The sequence below is a fragment of the Biomphalaria glabrata genome, chromosome 12 (genome assembly GCF_947242115.1).
Source record: "Biomphalaria glabrata chromosome 12, xgBioGlab47.1, whole genome shotgun sequence".
NCBI classification, from domain to species: Eukaryota; Metazoa; Mollusca; class Gastropoda; family Planorbidae; genus Biomphalaria; species Biomphalaria glabrata.
In genome coordinates, this window is record NC_074722.1 from 7,625,950 (window position 1) to 7,646,772 (window position 20,823).

Here is a 20,823-nt window from a genome sequence, read left to right on the forward strand (position 1 = left end):
TCATTGTGCTGGCCACATGACACCCTCGTTAACCGTAGGCCACAGAAACATCTGCCCTAAAACATTGCGTGGTGTGAAAGGTGAACTTTACAAACGTCTAAAAAACAGTGTAAGAATAGTAAAAACATGAACAATAATCTGAGCGAAATTTTAATCCACTAATTGGATAGTTCGGTTATAAGCAAACAAATAAGTTGTTTTTAAGCTTTTTACCTCTATCTTCCTATGATTTAAGACCTTAAGACATTTTTCGAAAGTAATAACCATCGCTTGAAGTCCTGGTCCTACATAATATTACAAACTCCAACAGAAATCACTTTCTTATGAGAAGGTACAATAGATAGTCAGACAGACAGATAGACTGACTGAGAGCCGCCGGACGGACGAACGAACAGACCGACAGCCCAACAGACAGATAGATAGATAGATAGATAGATAGATACATAGATAGATAGATAGATAGATAGATAGATAGATAGATAGATAGATAGACAGATAGATAGATAGATAGATAGAAAGATAGATAGATAGATAGATAGATAGATAGATAGATAGATAGATAGATTAACTGATAGAAAGATAGATAGATAGATAAAGATAGATAAACTGATAGAAAGATAGATAGATAGATAAAGATAGATAGATAGATAGATAGATAGATAGATAGATAGATAGATAGATAGATAGATAGATAGATAGATAGATAGATAGATAGATAGATAGATAGATAGATAGATATTCACACATACAGTAATTCCTCTAGTCTCCTAAGCTGTTCCGATTCCTCTTCACACAAGGTAAAAAACACAATTGTTCACCTGTCACATTGTGTAATTTAGAGCCAGTGTTTATCAACAGACTAAGTATGTGGTCTAGACAAAGCTCATGGAAGAAAAAAAAAGGGGAGGGGGGGGGCTCTTTGCAGAGGAGGATGAGTAGAGGGGACATTTCGAGGTAAGGAGTGAGGAGGATTGTCGGTCCAAGGACACATTAACATAATCACAAGGAGTGGAGGGGGTGTTGCGTTGGGAGCTGGGGTTTAAGTTAAACAATCACTTACAACCTTGGGGCTAGCATTATGTTCAGGGAAGTCCCAAAATAACGGTCTCTAAGTTGATTGAATACAATAAAGCAACGAATTCGCTGTGAGGGAGAATTGTGTGGTGCCTTGGAGTTGTGTAATGTGAGACGTGTGGGAATAATATTTATTTTTCTCTCTCTCTCTCTCTCTCTCTGTCTCTCTCTCTCTCTCTGTCTCTCTCTCTCTCTCTGTCTCTCTCTCTCTCTCTCTGTCTCTCTCTCTCTCTCGTGCGCTTTTTCTATCTCTTTATTATTATCACTCAGTATATTTCACTCTCTCACACTACCATTTTCTCACTCTTCCTCCTTTTCTCTTCTCTCTCTCTCTCTCTCTCTCTCTCTCATTCCTTTTTTTCTGATAAAACTTTCTAGCATTTTGTAGTCATTTTTTAAATAACCTTTAGAGTCAAAAGCATTTAGAGATTTTGTAGGAAATGCGTGTGAGTGTTGTGTTTAATATGTGTGGTGTGTCTGTGAGGTTAGAGCACACTTGACCTTACTTCATCCATGGGCAGGGCCAGTCTTACGTGAAGTTAATAAGGTGGCCCCAATGGAAATAGAAAAACAAAAGCTTAAGACGGTCAAATGCGCAATGAATGGAAAACCTTCTAGTATCTATATCAACAAAAATGTGAAATTCATATAGTTGATAGTAGCACAAGTGTGTTATATGGACGATGGATGATCACAAGACTATAAACATCTTTTTGACATGTTGCGTTTTGCAAAATATTTATCTCCTTATTGTAACGTATGTACTAATAATGTAGTTTCACAAATAGGTTTCAACATTCATGAATAAACTTTAAATCATAGCAGACTTTAGTCCGTAATGTTCTTCAATGTTTTAGTTTTGATCTATGTTAATTAAGCAATGTTTCTCCCTAATAAAAAAAAAGGTCTAAGAGTCCTGTGCGAGGCCCCCACCAATCGGAGGTCCTAGGTGGCTGCCTAGTTTTCCTATGTTTAAGGCCGGCTCTGCCTTGTGTTATAAAGACAGGGGCGTCATCTTGTGGCGTGGTGGGGGACAATTGTCATTTATACTTCAGCTTTATTTTATAGTTTTATAATACGGCTTGTCTTAGAGTTTGAAAATTAATGAAGAATGCAGTATTTCCCGTGGCTATGATGTGACCTACATATTTTGCCACAACCAGCGCAGACATAACCATTGTCCGCCAGAGGTTTTATACTAGAAGCACACGATTCAAACTATTTACAGACTAGAAGTATGCAAGCTTGCCGCTACATTCAGTTGGTTTGAAACAAACGCTGAAAGCATTAAAGGATTTTGAAAGCCATCCCAACCTAGGATGCAAAAACGACCGACAGGAAGGCCAAGTAAACGATGGATTAAAGAATCACAACAACTCTAGAAAAAGGTCTCGCATTCTAATAATAATAATAATCTTTATTGTCCGTATGGAAATTTGTCTTACAATTTGTGCATTACACCAAACAAAAAACATTATAACTATAAGAAATAAAGTGTACATTCACACCAGACTCACTCATAATATACATGTGACAAGGTTTATATCAGATTGTTCTTATTTAATGATTTGATGGCCAGGGGAACAAAAGAGTGTTTGTGTCTGTTTGTCTTTGCTATCGGTGTCTTGTATCTCTTTTGTGATGGTAAAATCACAAAATCCTGACACAAAGGGTGATTCTTTATTTCGAGGATTTTGTTATCTTATTATAGATGTTTGTCTCAAACAACTGCCCAAATGGGCTTTGTTTTTTGCCAATGATTTTATTAGCAGCATTTAGGATTCTATAAAGTTTATTTTTTTTTATGCTCAGATTGCCGTACCAGGCAATTGTAAGACAGATCGTCTGTTGTATCTCTCTGTGACGTCATTGCTTTAAAAGCAGAAGGAACAATTTAAGTGTATACATTTTAGAAATAATCCTTGCTTAAACATATCTTTCATTATACATATATTGGCCTCCTTCAGTCGTAGAACGACTATGGTTCATCTCAGAGCACAAGGCTGTGGAGCCCTATTTTGGAGAGACACTCCCGTCCACATATAGCGCAGGTTAAGGTGGCTTTTGCTTCGGTGGTAGAGGAGCTGGCCATTTTTCGGATTGTACGTTTTTCTTCCTGAGCCGAGACCCATGTTCTTTCACTGTCCATAGCTTTCTTTGTCACTGTCTCGCCAGATGGAGAGAGATATCTTTCAACGAAAAAATAAAAACAACAATAAAAGATTGAATAAAATAAAAAATAATAAGGTGGAAAAGCACGAGCTTGGTGAAGCAATTAGCAGTCCAATAAATGGTCATTAGGAGTTGGTCACGAAATTGTTCTGCTGTCGTTAAGGTCGCCATTTCTAATTTTAAAGTCACGTGATCATTAAATCATCATCTCTCGAAAGACATTCTATTTTTCTCTATTAGTCATTCAGGGGGTGTATGTCTGATTGTGTGTTGCTATGTGTGTCTGTTAGCCTCTGCATTCAGTACACAGCTTTATTAGCTCACTCTGTCCGTCTGTCTGTCTGGTGTAGACATTTTGAACACGTTATTTCTACCACTTTTCGGATCGAGTTAAAAGTTTGCACAATTATTTCTTTGTTCCCAACAAAACATGAATCAATCAAATAAAACTAACCAATAATTTAATTGAAAAGTGGTAATCAAATAACATTGTTTGATATCGGAAAAGGGAGATACACTCTACAGTATTCAGATAATATGGATATAAATACAGAGTTCTCCCCCCCCCCCCTTTACAGGCTTTTTGTTATAAACTTTTTGATAAGTTTGCTTGTTTCCTTGTACGCTTTACTTAGTCCTTCATGTTTTAGATAGTCATCTGAGGCCTCATACTTTAGATAGTGATCAGAGGCCTCATGCTTTAGATAGTTATCTGAGGCCTCATGCTTTAGATAGTCATCTGAGGCCTCATGCTTTAGATAGTGATCAGATGCCTCATGCTTTAGATAGTGATCAGAGTCCTCATGCTTTACATAGTCATCTGAGGCCTCATGCTTTAGATAGTCATCTGAGGCCTCATGCTTTAGATAGTCATCTGAGGCATCATACTTTAGATAGTGATCAGAGGCCTCATGTTTTAGATAGTCATCTGAGGCCTCATACTTAAGATAGTCATCTGAGGCCTCATGCTTTAGATAGTGATCAGAGGCCTCATGCTTTATATAGTCATCTGAGGCCTCATGCTTTAGATAGTGATCAGAGGCCTCATGCTTTAGATAGTCATCTGAGGCCTCATGCTTTAGATAGTCATCAGAGGCCTCATGTTTTAGATAGTGATCAGGGGCATCATGCTTTAGATAGTCATATGAGGCCTCATGCTTTAGATAGTGATCAGAGGCCTCATGTTTTAGATAATCATCTGAGGCCTCATGCTTTAGATAGTGATCAGAGGCCTCATGTTTTAGATAGTCATATGAGGTCTCATGTTTTAGATAGCTGTCAGAGGCCTCATGTTTTACTTAATCGTTAGAGGCCTCATGCTTTACTTAGTCGTTAGAGGCTTCATGTTTTACATACTAGTCAGAGGCTTCATGTTTTACATACTAGTCAGAGGCTTCATGCTATAAATAGTCGTCAGAGGCCTCATGCTTTAGATAGTCGTCCTGGGCTTGGGCTTTTGCTAAGCTCATCAATTGAGGACATTACAGATCAAAAACTGTAAAGACTACGACAATGGCGTCATGGTAGAAAATTCTGCAGTCCTAGGGGAGTGGAGAGGGGGTGTGTGAAATAAATTTCCTCACATGGTTTTCCTTGTGTGCATATTCCTGCTTCGTGTTACGGCCCCTTGTTTGGACGTCTAACTGCTTAGTGTCTAGTTTCCATTGTCTGACGCTGAAAAAAGAGGGTTATAAATCTTGCGTCAGTGCCAGATCTGGCTGTCAAACACTTAAATAAAACAAGGCTTAACTTTCGTATAGATAGCTGTAACAGATGTGCTGACTGGGGGTGAACTGGGAGTTCTAGAGATGGCATGAGACTGCCTATCAACTTGTTGCGTTTCTCCCCGTTAATACTGAGTTGATTATTAGTACCGGTACACAGTTAAATATTGATGAGAATTATAAAGACATTATGACCTGGTCTCAAAACACCATTACCTTATAAAGTAGGAATTCATGATCGTTGTCTTGAGGCAATGACTGTCTTGGGAAACAAATAGATCGCCACTTTTGCTAATCTAACCAACAGGCTTAAAAGATCGTTAACTATCTGCCTGCAATAGATCAATGTGGTATTACTCATAGAGCTATCTTTTAGAACCGCAGTCGGAAGTCTGGCTCTTCCTACATATTTGCTTCCAGACTATATATTAAGTGTTTTTTTTTTCGATTCTAAGACAACATAACCTGCCTCTCTCTCTCTCTCTCTCTTTCATCCATCACTCAGACTATCTCTCGTTCTTTCTCACGCACACACGCCACCATCCACGTTTTTCTTCTCCCTGGGCCGCGAGGTAACGCACGCGCAGACGTCGGCTCGCGAATGTAGTCTCGCCTTCCCCACGAGGAGGGAGATGTGACCCCCGCCCCCTCTCCCTCCACAGCTTCCCAGTGCCCACCGCTCTCCTGGCATGTCAGACGAACTTGGGGAGGTATAAAGAAGCACAATTCGTAAGGAGAGGAATCAGTAGACTCCTGTTACTACTATAGTACATTCGTGTTTTACAATGTTACTAGTTTGTTGTGGGAGTGATATCATCATTTGAACAAGTGTTCGATTTTATGTCATCAGAGGACTTGATCTTTACTTGAAAGTGTTTTAATATTTTATTTCATTCCAGAAAGGTGTATCTTTGGCGAATTTATCAACGGAAGTTGAATTATCCCTATCGCTGACTTTAAGATCAATACTTTGAAAATAGTGTGGATTTAACTTTGCGAAGAATCTACATATGACTTTGTGAAATGTATAGTGAAAATAAATAGTTTCTTGTGGGATACGTCAGTCAAGAAGAAAACGACGCGTGCGGCTGTCGTTTGAACTTTAAATGATACAAAAATTAATATTACGCTCCAAGAGAGCTGAAAGAACAGTTTCTAGTATTTTTTAATATGACGCCATCAAAAGTTGTGTACAAGTAAGCCATCTTCATGGAAGTCTCACTGACCGTCATGGCGTCAAACTTGTCAATCCCGGATGTTATCCGTGTCATTGTGGTTCCGGAAAACAAGTCCGCGGCGGACACGATGCTACGCAGCTCCGTGGAGACGGTGACGGATTGCACGGGTACTGCGGACAACTTGAGTATCTCCACGACCGACACCACCATCATGGGGGCGCTCTTGTCTTCGGTCTTCCTGGCCAGCGTGGTCGCCAACGCCTTTGTGTTCGTTGTCTTCTGTAAGAGGAAGAGCATCTCCATGTCCAACAGATTCGTGGCTAACTTAACTATAGGAAACTGCCTGAACACGATCTTTGTGATGCCTTTTGCATTGACCTCCCTGATCACCAAGGAATGGATCTTCGGAACTTTCTGGTGCCTGACCACTGGCTTCCTTATGAACGTGATAGTTAGCGCAAGTATTTTCACCTTGGTGGTGATATCCATAGACAGGTACTGCGCCGTGGTGACGCCCCTGCACTACTCCATGCGCCTGACTTCACGGCGGTGCACCCTTCTGATTGTCTTCGTGTGGGTCGCCGCTATACTGATCTCATCTCCGCCCCTGATGGGGTGGAACTCTATAGAGTTTCAGCTGGACAAGATGGTTTGCACGGTTAAGTGGTCCAGCTATCTTAGATACGATAGATATTACACGTTTTTCTTAATCAGCTTCAGTTTTGTGTTGCCTCTTATAGCCATACTGTGGACTTACGCTAGGATGTTCAGGGCCGCCCATGGGAACATTGTCAGGGCGAGGCGTAACAGCGTGATACGCGTCAACTCTGCAGCAACCACCCAATCCGATGACAGCTCCATGCAGCAGAACACGCCCATCAACTCCAGAAGGAGGAGCAGCTCCGCCCCTATTATTCGCCGCCTCAGCCAGTCTTCAAGCAGATCGTCCTCTCTCCTTTGGCGGAAAGAAGAGTGGAAGACAGCCGTGACCAGCTTTCTGGTGCTCTTCAGTTTCGCTCTGTGCTGGACACCCTACTTCGTGGTTATGGCCGTGGAGGCCGTGACAGGACGGTCCTCTCCGCTGTACCCTGTCACCTCTCACGTTTCCACGGTCCTGGCCATGTTCAGCTGCGCCTGCAACCCCCTGGTGTACGTGTTCCGGAGCAAAGTGGTGCGCAGAGAGCTCAAGTTCATCTTCAGCGGCCGCGCCAACTCAGACCACGAGATTTGCGTGCCGCACGAGTTCCCGCGCAGGGTCTCCGTGGTGCGCAACGAAAGCGGGAGAAGCCTCCGCAGTATGGCCGACGTGGAGGAGGAGCGGGAAGAGGACCAGGTGTGCGAGAGACAAAAACCCAGAATGCCCGCCAAAAAAACCTCCATGAGCCCCAAAAACTGTGATGTCCGATGGTACAGCCCAACTGTATAACACTGAGCTCAACCAAAGGCTCCTCTCACTCCTGTATTGTTCTTTCAACGCGTCAATCAAACTGATTGGACAGAGTTATATCCCCAGGTACTATTATGTGTCCAGACTATTTATTTTTACTCCACCAAGAAAATATACAATTTATTTTATATTAATGTTATCTTAATGTAAATGAAATTTCGTAACTACCGTATATATACATGCATTTGATTCGTTAAACAAATACTCCGTCGTAGTTTGATTTTAAATGTAGTACAAAGGTTATCATAATGTATTTGAAAAGATGATTACATTTTTACAATTTAATCTACGAAATAATATCAAAGTATTATTACTAGTAACTGTAACATACAATACCAGACAGACATAAAGTATGTTCAATCGACATATATAGGTCTTAAGAACAGTAACGTTTTTCACGCTCTTGTCAATGTAGGCAGAAAGGACCGGATAGCTCAGCGTAACGGACTGGATATGACCCGCGGGTCGTAGTTTGAGTATCACTTAAGTAGGCCAACAGCCTGGATAAAAGAAAAAGAATGAAAAAGTAGAGAGCAAAGAACGTGAAGGTTGTGATTGTCTATTTCAATATGATGCTAAATATATCAATAGTTAGAGGAGCTCCTTAAATAACATGTGATCAATCAAATCTGTTTTGTAATTGATATCTGACCAAAAATATCTCAGAAACGTAACTCAATTATATTTGCCATTTTTAGAGACGTCTTTTTATGACTCCATGTATTGCCATGATGACGATGAGGGTCCAGTGCTTTCTCTAGTACTGCGCGTGGGCGGCTTAGCGGATTAACCTGCCAGGCGATCAATAGTGCTTTTCGATACGATCGTGGCGATAATGGTTTCGGGAGGCCAGTTCGGTAGAGAGGGGTAGATCTAACTGCCTTGCCCCGCGGCCTATTTGTGAGGGTGTTAATGCGTTGATTGTATGCATGAGATCTACACGCGGGGTCACGTGGGAAGTGTGGCGATGTAATGAGCTTTCTTCTGGCCAACCTGACGCCTGTGTGTGAGTATGCGCGTGCGGGTGTGTGTGTGTGCGAGGGACGAGCATGTGTGTTTTACGCTACACCTTCAGTTTTTATAGCACACGTTGCAGCACGTGAGCTCACTTAGCAACACGGCAGGTGTGTAGGGAATATAGAAAGATAGATTGGCGCCGGTGGTCGAGTGCGCGGACGAGGGGGATAATGGAGGCGGTATATCGGACATGGTGATAGCAATATGTGGGCAGGGAAATCGATGATGGGGGTTGATGGGAATGGGCAGTAAGTTAAATAACTTACATATTAGAGAGCGGATCTATGTGTAACTACTTTCTGGCTTGTACAGTCACTTGTATAGTTGTGATCGGTAAGGAACTGCAGAGCTAACGACCGAAACAACTCAAGACAAACACTAAATTGCTGTATAGTCTAACGACCGAAACAACGCAGACAAACACTACATAGCTGTGTAGTCTTACGACCGAAACAACTCAAGAAAAATCATACAAAATCTAAATTCACAAAGACGTCTCTAAAACTTCATTCAATAACTTTGCATTCAGTTTTTTTGTTGTTTTTTTTTATCTTATGATCATTATTTATTTTGTAATCCCAAAAAATTCTGGCACGCTCCCTACAAAAGTCAAAAACATAATAAATGTAAACATTTTGACCATTAAACTGTTTATATTGTAGTCAATTTGTCATATCATACCTATACACAATCATTTTTGTCTTTACTGTAGAACATTCATTTTTTATATACTCATTTTAAAATATAAGCTCCAGATACTTATACAATAAATTACACTTTTGCATCTCACTAGCAGCATAGTCACAATTAAATTTACATTTGATGCAATTCACATTTCGCAACTGTAGCTAGTAAGACTTTTTAATGTCATTTAAATAGCACCGTATCTCCATGGCCTATCTTAATCGCATAGCTACAAACATGTAAACTGAGAAATAACTAGGTCACATCATCCCGTATTTACGCTTAGATAGCTTCCCTTTCTTGTCATCCCCTTACAAAAAAGACATTAAAAAGAAGTCCCACCAATCGTCAACAACCTGCTTACGCCAGCTGACGCTCATAACCGAGTTGTATCACTCCGCAGTCTCCCCCCCCCCCCTCACCCTCTTAAATGCTTCACGCCGAGACCTCACGCTCACAGACAAATGCCCCAGGTCCGTGCACCCACCCTGACATTTCGTCACCATTATCAATGCATGTGGCATGGGATTTCACCCAAACAGTACTTCAGACGCCTTATAATTGTCCGCTACCAATAACTTCATTCGTCTTAAGTGAACTGATAAGTTATTAAATGAGGTTTTTGTTTTTACTATTGTTTTTTTTATATATTTCAGTGTAGACAAGTCATTTGTGCAATACATATAACATAATATATCAACTGTACTAAATAATATATTTACTGTATATGATCGTAACAAAGTATATTCTTATTATATTTTTTAAAATTGTATTGTTTGTGTCTGTTGCTAAGACAACCAAGTTAATTGTGATACTCCTCGAACTGCTCACTATGTCTTGTAGAAGATAACCAGGCAACAAAGTGCATAATTCATTGTATGTTTGTTATAAATGTGTATTTCTTTCGTTGCTTAATACTTTCTATACTTATAGTTCTACTTTTTGTTTTGAAATGTACATCACTCTAGGTTTTAATTATTTATATATGTTAAGCTTTAAATTTAATGTAAACTGAATACATTAACCCAATAAGAAAAACATTTTAGACCCATCTAAAAGGAAAATTAAAAGAACAAAACAAAATGTTTACTAATCAATAACCTTTTTGCCTAAATGAAAACAATGTGAGATAACCTAGTCTTTTTATGTATTAACAATACTCAACAAAAGTTGTTTCCCTTCTGTTAATCTGCATCTTGCTCTCTAATTATGAGATTGTTATTGATAGCGAAATCTAATAACTTAACCGTAGTGTCATTCAAATTCTTTCAAAAATGTTTGTGTCTCCATAATCTATAAGTGATTTGAAATTAAGGTTTTGTTTTTAAACTATCGCTGGAATAAAGAATAAACATTGAAAAGGGACTTACACAAACTAAACTTAGCCTACGAAGACACATAAAATTCAAACGAAAATGCAAAAGTCCCTATTTAAATCCAGACTGAGCTCTTTCAAAACTACCGTATTACGTTCAGGGCCGGCCTTACGAATAGCAGGGCCCAATTTAATGGGTACCTGCGAGGCCCGCTCTTCTATTATTTTTTGTTTACAATAACAATTAATACTATTAATTATATCAACATTTGTTTTACAACATGCATAGGAAGCAACTCAAACGCAATAGGCGCTAGTGTGTTAACTAAAGCTGCGTCAATCGCACGATAGGCCTACATTAAATATGTTAACCCTTAAAGTCCTACATCTTTATAAGCCTGTGAAAAGTGCCATGAGTGATAGTGATACGCTTAACGTAAATTGCATGGCGCGGGGCCCAACTCGAGCAATCTGTCAAATCGGCTTAAGGCCGGCCTTGATTACATTTCTTCATTTCCTCCAGAATGTCATAAATGATTTAGTTTGTTTTATATTTTCTTGTATGTGATGATATTGAGCACCCAATCCCCAAGCATCTAGACGGCTAGTGACCTAAAGGAGTGGAGCTTTCTTGTATCGAAGTTTATTTTACTGTTTACACCAGTCGTTTCACTAGCCATATTATATGTGATTGTTTAATTGGAACATTGTCAATTATGTGAGCGTATGATTGGAGCCTTGTGTTAATTATGTGAGTGTATGATTGGAGCCTTGTGTTGTTTTATAATTGTATGATTGGAACTTGGTATTGCTTGTGTTCAAACCAACGTTGGGCTGCCATGCCATCTTACCCATAGATATTACTTTATTCAAAAATGGCTTTAAAATGTTTTGTTGTATTTATTAATATTAAATTGTGTACGAAATGCAGACATTATTGATATACAATGGTCTTTGTGTGTATTATGTAGATGTCGACCCGGGGACTGTTACACAAATAAAACCAAGTCCATTGCTCAACATTTTTTTAAATGTCTGTTTTGAAAACAGGAAAAATAAACGGACAGATAGTAATTTCTATTCTGAAAACTCTTCACCTAGTAAAGAACAATAAAAAATCCAATATAGTAAAAATACATAACAACAACAAAGTGATGAACACACCAGATAGCATTTCGCTATTATTCAACCATTGACTATCTTTTTCAGGCACCTACGCAAATTATTTAAATTGTAATTTTTTTTCAAATTGAATATGCACTTTACGCATAAATATATACAGCTGTGCATTGTGTACATAAGTGTACACAATGGCGTACGTTCAGTGTCATCGTCTGAGCTTAGTTCCTGCAAGTGTTTGGGTTCACACCTGTTGTCCTCACGAGACAACGCCCCCCCCCAATCCTCCCCTCTCTAGTCCTCTACCGCCTTTACCTTCCCCACCCGTGTTCACATTCAAATGTACTTAAATCTGTCTGCCATGATACACACATAGAGATCCATTCATGTATTTGTAGATATGTACAAAACTCCGTACCCTCCCCCCCCCCAACTGTATATTCATGACATCAAAATAAGCCCGCACCAATGCGAGCCATGAGTACTTATTGTGTTTCCCGCAGGCGGGAAGGTATTGTTTTTTGTGTGTTTGGTTATTCTGTTTTGTTTGCATCAGAAATAAATTTCATATATTATATATTTAAACAACGAATTGTATTAGATTTATTTCGAGTGTGGTTATCGGGGCTATAGTTTATTAGGATATCTTAGTAATTTTAATATTTCTTCTTTTAAAGTCATTAATTATTTACAAGCTCTGTACAACCACCCTGTGCATTTTAGCACAACCCTGTGCATTTCAGCAAGACCCAACACATTATAACGTCAACCTGTGCATTTTAGCACCAACCTGTATATTCTAACACCATCCTGTGCTTTTTAGCACCACCATGTGCATTCTAGCACAACCTTGTTCATTTTAGCACATTCCTGTTAATTTAAGCACCGCCAAGTGCATTTTAGCATATTTTAACATCATCCTGTGCATTCAAGCACCACACTGTGCATTTTAGAGGAATCCTGTGCATCAAATTGATTACATCATTAAATACTCGGAGCGTCAAGAATAACGGACCAAAATCCAATTTAATAACGTGAATATGCATTTCTCAATGATCATTGGCCAACGAGGGTATTCTGTGGCTTGTACAAAGATCAAGCAATTATGTAGTTACTCGATATAGCTGTGTGGTCGTCAAATCTTTATAATTAGATATCCCACTCTTCAATAAAACATCTAGACCAATCACTCACAATGCCTTCTTTCTGTAACTCAGGCAACAAGTTCCGTATTTTACTAATATTAAATGTCGCTTGTCATAGTGGATAATGTGATGGTGGGCTTAAGCAGAAATTATCTTGATTGCAGTGCCGGATCTTGTAAAGTGAAGGCCCTGGGCAGGTTTTTTTGTTTAGCCCTTGCCCGCTCCAAGCTTCAATATCAATCCACTTCATAGTATTAAAAAATCTGTTGTTTTTTTTCCAAAGTGAGTGATATTTGTGAAGAAATACAGAATTTGTAAAGTTAATACCATTTCCATTATTTACTTATATTTACTATGCATACTGAAAAAAAAGAACGCCTTGTAATTTAAATTAAAAAAAAACAAAACTATCAAGACCAAGGTCTTCTGTTAACAGTCTAGCGAATGATGTCTACCTAAGACGGTGCACAAAATCTCAAGGTACTTCCCTTTATTTCTACAACACTTGACTGAATACAAAACAAAACATTTGAGTCCAGTGCGGGAAAATCCGCTGAAGCCGTGGTCAAAATAACAAAAACGTAAGCCAAATTTAGTTTTAAGGTGATTATATTTTGAAAAAAAATTATAACGGTCAAACCAGAGTTTACGCTGTGTGGCAAAATAGGGAGTTAGTTTTTCCTCGAAGATAAACATAAACTATCAATTTCTAGGAAAATCGTTAGAGCCGTTTCTGAGATTTAATATTTGCGAAACTAAAACCTAAATCTTTAATGATGGAATCCTTAGGTAAACCGAATTACTATTTTCTAAATTTCAAGCACCTAACTGGAGCAAATATTTATATTGAATCGGTTTTTCATTGTATACATTCATTTAATATTTTACATACTCAAAAAGCCATGCTGCTTCCCATTAATTGTGACTGTAGTCATTGCTTCCAGAGATAAAGGTCACACAGTCCTAGCACTAAGACGGCACAGCCCGGGACTATCGTGACCACACTCCGGAGCGTGCACTACACGACCATGACGCGTGACATGTCAACACGATGTGCGGGGGTTCAAATCTAGCAATTCGTCATTGTTTGCCGGTCTGCGGAATGTAACTTGCTATATGATGTTGTACGATTTTTTTTTTAGGAAAAAAAGGACGCATGTAATTTAAAAGGGGGAAAAAAATTAACTATTAAGACCAAGAGAGACAACTGTGTAAATATTAGTGGGGAAAAAATGTCTGCGCATATATATTTTCATTATTCCCCTTGTCTCTATAAACAAGCTGCAAATTAAAGACTGTATATACTCAACAATGACGGGTTACCTTAACCTAGAATATGTGTATGTGTGCGTGTGTTGGCTTCATTCAGTCGTAGAACGAATTTGGTTCACCTTGTTGTAGATCATTTTTTCATGTGCCTATGGAGCCCTATTTCCGAGAGGTATTCCCGTACACATATTACGTAGGTTAGGGCCGTTAGGGTGGCATTCGCTTTCATGAAAGAAGAACCAGCCATTTTTCGTTTGGAACGCTTTTCTTCCAGAGCTAAGGTCAATGTTTTTTTCACTGTCCATAGCTTAGTTGGTCACCATCTCTCTCCACACAGTACGGTCAACGACTATGTTTTCCCAGTAGTCAGCATCGATGTCCACTGCTTTGATTATATCCACATATCGGAGGTGGGGGGAGACCAGTTTTCTCCTGAACCCGTCACGAGTTGTCCGTAAAGGAGTACTTTCAGGATACGAATGTCCTTTCTCTGGCGGACAAAATCAAGTCATCGCAGGCAGCGTTGTTTGAGGATTGTAAAGATGATTGGAAGACCGTTCGAGCAGGTATCTCAATGTTACTACTCTCTCTGGCCATATGATTTTCAGGATCCTTTGGAGGAAGCGCAAGTCAAATGAAATTAATTTTCTCTCTTACTTTGCGTACAGTAGCGTGCTGAAAAAACATGCTTCCATTTTGACGCTGTAGTGATCCTCCAGTTTTTCCCAAACTCTTGGTCTGAGTCTTGCGAAGGTCGATGCAGACTTTCTTCTATGCGTTTTTTTTTTAAATCTCCTCTTCTAGATTCAGGTCATCTTGACTTAAGTTACATTAGGAAAGTTGTATAATCTCATATCACTCAAACACAGCTACCATCTCTTGAAGAGCTTTTCCAAGAAAGATGCCTTTCCAAAACACTGACGATTCTTAAAGATAACCTTCAAACATTAAAGCACTGTTACATATGATATCAACGAAGTGGTCGTCTCCATTCCATTACGACTAAAACAGAAAGATTTAAAAACTCCTTCATCCCACTGTCGGTCAGAGTGTTACAAGATCATCTGTCGTCATCGAGAAGTTCATAGAAGTCTAATTCATAAAGCGCTGGTTGTGAGTGTGTATGTGTTTCGTGTGTGAATGTTGTTCGTATTTGCATCTATAATGTTATTGTTACAGTAGTTACACTGAGGTTGTCAATTGTTGTCAAACGGAATTTCCAAATGATTGGATCAATAAAAATGATCTTATCTTATCTTAATAGTTACCTGTACATTCATATCAACAACTATTCACCGTTTCCAACTACATTTTCAACCCTAACACTATAAACAAAAGGATTGCTACTTGAAAATTAACATTAATTTCCACATTGAAAAGAACAATAAAACACACACATACACAATGGATACATATACATATTTTATTCTATGCAACTTAATCCTACAAGCTCACAGATAATTTCTTAATGGTTTGATCACTCGAACTGTTTGTTTCAACTAAGTCGACTTTGTTGTTACAAGCTTCTTTCTACCTTCAATAAATCGCTACATTAACCAAAAGCTAAAATGCTCCTTCTTCCAAAAGTCTTTATTTTTCTTTATTCACTGCTAATTGACCAGTCAGTTGAGTCGCCCAACTCTTCTTTCGTCAGTTGGCCTATATAACGATGACAGATGGACATCATTCTTGCGACTTTGGTTTCTAGGATATTGGGCCCCACTGCTACGCACGTGATACAGATCTAGACTGTTTCTTGTATTTTCATTTTGAACTAAGTTGGACTGGAATTCGGTACCATCTGTCATTTCACTGGAGTTTCCGAGTATACCAAAAGAGGGATAACTGTACTGTTTCATTGAATGAAATAATAAAGGCTTTGAACTACCTCCCCTGTCAGAATTTAAAGTATCCAACCTATCTGTCACTGGTAGAGCTTGGCTATAAATAGTTTCCACGTTAAATCTTGACCCGGAAGCCAAGTGAGGCTTATATTTCATCCTCTCCTTCAGCCACGCGATCTCTCGGAGTAGTGCCTCATTCTTCTCTCTCTTCTTCCCCACTTCAGATTTCAACCTCAGCAGTTCCACCCGCATGACCTCGGAATCTTTCTCCAGCCGAGCGAAGCTGTCTTTCACGCTAGGTCTGAGCTCTTCCAGTGACACGGCGCGGGGGCTCGCTGGTCTCACGTGCCTCTCCAGGCGAGCCTTCTCCAGGTGCAGCTGAGACAGCGTAAGGTTGAGCTCGTTGATACGACGCACGACCTCGTGGTAACGCCTAGAAGTGTCTCCGCTGAGAACTGAAGATCCTCTGTCGAAAGATCGCTCTGTCTCCATTTGTATTCCTGTACTCAAATTTATGTCTCTACAGCAATTAATTGCCTTGATTCTGTTTAGAAAACACACATTCAATTTTCAAAATTCACCAAAAGATTGAAGTCTGTGAATGACCTGTAAAAAATAATTAATATTCTCCATTATTTTATTGATTTACGGAATAGTGACTATGTTGATAGATGTTATTAAATGGGAAATGTAGGTACACTCTTTAAATGTATTTTTTAGATTTCACGGGTTGGTTAAGTCCATTTAAATGCTACTTATATAAATAAATAAAAATAAATATATTGTTTTAATTATTCATTAACATACTATTTGATATCATTAGAGCTAAGAGAAGTAAGTCCTTATTTAAAATGTTACTGAAAGTGGTTCTGACATCAGACAGAAAGAAATGGTTCTGACATCAGACAGAAAGAACTGGTTCTGACATCAGACAGTTAGAAAGAAATGGTTCTGACATCAGACAGTTAGAAAGAAATGATTCTGACATCACACAGTTAGAAAGAACTGGTTCTGACTTCAGACAGTTAGAAAGAACTGGTTCTGACTTCAGACAGTTAGAAAGAACTGGTTCTGACATCAGACAGAAAGAACTGGTTCTGACATCAGACAGTTAGAAAGAACTGGTTCTGACATCAGACAGAAAGAACTGGTTCTGACATCACACAGTAAGAAAGAACTGGTTCTGACATCAGACAGTTAGAAAGAACTGGTTCTGACATCAGACAGTTAGAAAGAACTGGTTCTGACATCAGACAGTTAGAAAGAACTGGTTCTGAGATCAGACAGTTAGAAAGAACTGGTTCTGAGATCAGACAGTTAGAAAGAACTGGTTCTGACATCAGACAGAAAGAACTGGTTCTGACATCAGACAGTTAGAAATAACTGGTTCTGACATCAGACAGTTAGAAAGAACTGGTTCTGACATCAGACAGAAAGAACTAGTTCTGAGAGCAGACAGTTAGAAAGAACTGGTTCTGACATCACACAGTTAGAAAGAACTGGTTCTGACATTACACAATTAGAAATAACTAGTTCTGACACCAGCCAGATCTAGTTCAAACAAGAAATTGAGAACAAAAAACCTATTGTCTACATAACACTTGAAATTGCTTAAAGAATAAATTTAAAAAATTCCTTGCTAAAAAAAAAATTTACGACAAACAGGTGGTTTTTTATGGCTCCTCCCCTTTTCTTTTTTTAAATTGGAAATCTCACACACGGGTGCTGTGGTGGCTGAGTAATTAAACGCTTGGCCTCCGAACCCGGGGTCCTGGAGTTCAAATCTCGGTGAAGACTGGGATTTTAAATTTCTGGTTATTTAGGACGCCCCAGAGTCCAGCCAACTCTAATGGGTACCGTTGGCTAAAGAACTTAACATCATCTGCCTTGTAGATAGCAAGGTCTGAAAGGGAAAACTTTCATCAATATTAGGATTTGTGAAATAATGCTTATTGAATTCATAGCCTAGAGCAGTGTTTTCACCAACCTTTTTCCCGGAACACTTCGCACATTCTGACTATTTAGCGAGACACTTCGCACATTCTATTTAGCGGAACACTTTGCTTATTTTTTTGAGAGGTGAATTCACTTGGTGACCTACTAGTTTATTATTTCAGTAGTTCGTGGAACACCTATTCAGGCCTCGCGGAACACTAAGGTTCAGAGGAACACCGTTTGCGAAAAAATGGATTAAAGTGTTATGAAATGTATTCCTGGATTTATTTGATACTTATTCTGTTGTAAAGTCAACTTGGATTATATTTAGAAGAATAAAATAATGTGCGCTGGAATGTATGGCCTCCTTCAGTCGCGAAACGGCTATGGATCATCCCATGAAATGAGATGAATGCCTGGGCATTAGCTGTGGTCGGAACGATGTCGCCCACACATCAGTTTTTCCCTTTCCACGCCGCAGCTGATGTATCCAAAGGAAAGGCAACTGCTGATACAGTTTGGGGTCAGCGGCGTCGCAGGCTCTGTCGGGGTGTAACACTGAGTGCTGTAAACTGCCCAAGGTTGTCTCTCTCGAACCTTTCTCATTAATGGGAATACCTGCAAGGCAGCAGAGGTTAAAATTTAGAGTTTTCTTTCTCCCGGCTGGGTCGCCAGTCATTTTTAACGAGCCCTACCCCCCCCCCCCACGAAAGCTTACTGATTTAAGGGCCCCTTCTCCTGTTAGTGAAAGTAGTTCCGCCGGACTCAATATCTGAGCCACACGTGAAGGCCAGGAGTTGGACTGGTTGTCAGAGGCTATTTGAGACACATGTCATTAGGAAGAATTTTATAGGTAGTGGAGTGTTTATATTGGTTACCACTTCCGGCAATGACAACCTTGCAGAACCGCTGGAAGAGAAACAATTAAAATTAATAAACAACTTCAACGCTCAAGTTCAATTCAACAACTTGGCAGTTGAAAATAAAACGATGTTTAAATCTGTTAGAAAGGAAGGTCAATGATATCGCTTAAGGTGTCAATGATATCGCTTAAGGTGTCCATGATATCGCTTAAGGTGTCAATGATATCGCTTAAGGTGTCAATGATATCGCCTAAGGTGTCAATGATATCGCCTAAGGTGTCAATGATATCGTCTAAGGTGTCAATGATATCGCCTAAGGTGCCAATGATTTTTGAAAGCCTTCATTTTACGCATTTCATATTACGACATTCAATTTGTCCAGCGAGTTTTCAATGCGCTCTTTTGCGTCTTTTTATCTCTTCGCTTATTTATATCACATAAAAGGAAATGTATGTTCGTTGAAAACTCTAAACCATCTTGTCAACAGTCCTAAGTTCATGCCAGATCGCCAGGCTTTCATCATGACACGGCTTCAGAACGAGACAGTGGGAGGTCACTTACAAAAGCCGCAGGATACACATTTGAGACCAAAATAAAATCCTCTGCCGAGGACAGACATAGACGGCGAAAAGAAAATCTAAAACGACCACCGGCGGAAAATTTTTATACCTGCGCTAGATGTGGCAAAATATGTAGGTCGTAGCTGGGGCTCTGTATTCACGGGAAATACTGCATTCCTCATTTATCTTCGGACTCGAAGACAAGCCTTATTATTATGTTACATAGACTATGACTTGCAACTTGCAACATTTTTTTGGATGTTAGTTAAAAGCTCCAGTTATCACTCTTCTGTTGTAGTCCTTTGTTTCGCCTAGAACTTGCGTCCCATTCAAGCGAGGGGCAAATAACTCTTTCATTGTGTCATTACTCGATGTGTCAGTCTCTGAGTGCCTAGAATAGCTGTTATTTATTTCAAGTCAATCTAAATGATGACAAATAGCTTCCTGTTCGATCCGAAACAAGAGACTTTTCGCAAAACAGCAATTAAACCATTGACCTGGCCCATTCATTCAAAGCTTACCTAACGAGTTCTATAATAAAGAAACAGAAACACACGCGCAACTAGATCTATATCTACGTACCAAACGATGTACGGGTCCCGCGGGAACGGTTGTGTTGAAATGTCTATCGGTTCTTGCGTCAACTCAAAACAAAAACAATGTTTTGTTGTTTTTATGACCTGCGGTTGTTGTTGAAATGGAATGATCAACCTGTGTCTTGCCTCGTTCACGATTAAATCGTTTCATCCCATGACACACTTTTAAAAAAAAAAAAAAGCTTACGAAGCAGACGAGACTACACGTAGTGCGCTCTTGTGGCAGACGACACGATTTTAGAACGCAAGAGAGCTCTTCGGTCGTCACGGTGCTATCTCTACATCCGGGTATCTGAAAAACTGTGTCACGAGATCAGCGGTTGCTATGGAGACCTTTCTGTTTATTTACATTCTGTATCCCAGTGATCCAATGAGATCAGTGCCGGGCTAAATGATGATAGATAAGAATCGATCTTGGGTTGCAGGAATTTCTCGTAAGTATAAATAAAAAGAAAAAAAAAAAAAAAGCTAATTGATTTTTTATCGACTCTTGGCGTGTTCAACACGGAGCTGAGCTGAGAGCTAACATCGTGATGTGCTTCTGTTACATCTTTGTTAGGAACGTGATGGCCGAGTGATAAAGCTTGCTGCCCAGATAAAAGATCTCGAGTTTGAAGCCGAGGGACAAACTGAGAGCCAAATTTCGTGAGTTCTTGAGTCGACTCTGCTGTTTGTTGTTTGACATGTTTCGGATGTTCCTTCAGAGTTGAAGATAATTACTTCCTTCTAGTCCAAACCTCCCGCAGGACGACGGAGATGGGGGCGGGTGGGGTTTGAACCCGGGACCATCGATAAATCTGAACGACAGTCCAGCGCGCAAACCGCACGACCAGGCAGCCATCCTTTAAGGGATACACGTGGGGAAGTCACGATACAAGGAA

General features: G+C 39.6%; 3 protein-coding genes across 3 annotated transcripts in view; 2 read left to right on the top strand and 1 right to left on the bottom strand.

Annotated features, from left to right (window-relative positions):
- LOC106062484 (uncharacterized) overlaps window positions 1–20,823 on the top strand; it is a 33,332-nt gene that overhangs the window by 5,301 nt on the left and 7,208 nt on the right. The gene's annotated exons all lie outside the window — the stretch shown is intronic.
- On the top strand, window positions 5,651–9,027 carry LOC106067391 (G-protein coupled receptor 161-like). Its single transcript, XM_013226568.2, has one exon. The coding sequence runs from the start codon at window positions 6,180–6,182 to the stop codon at window positions 7,572–7,574; it is 1,395 nt and encodes a 464-aa protein (XP_013082022.1). The 5' UTR covers window positions 5,651–6,179; the 3' UTR covers window positions 7,575–9,027.
- Window positions 15,561–20,175, bottom strand: LOC106067396 (uncharacterized). Its single transcript, XM_013226574.2, has 2 exons — window positions 19,929–20,175; window positions 15,561–16,594 (listed from the first exon to the last, which is right to left on the bottom strand). Exon 2 carries the CDS (start codon window positions 16,478–16,480, stop codon window positions 15,767–15,769), a length of 714 nt encoding a protein of 237 aa, XP_013082028.2. The 5' UTR covers window positions 16,481–16,594; window positions 19,929–20,175; the 3' UTR covers window positions 15,561–15,766.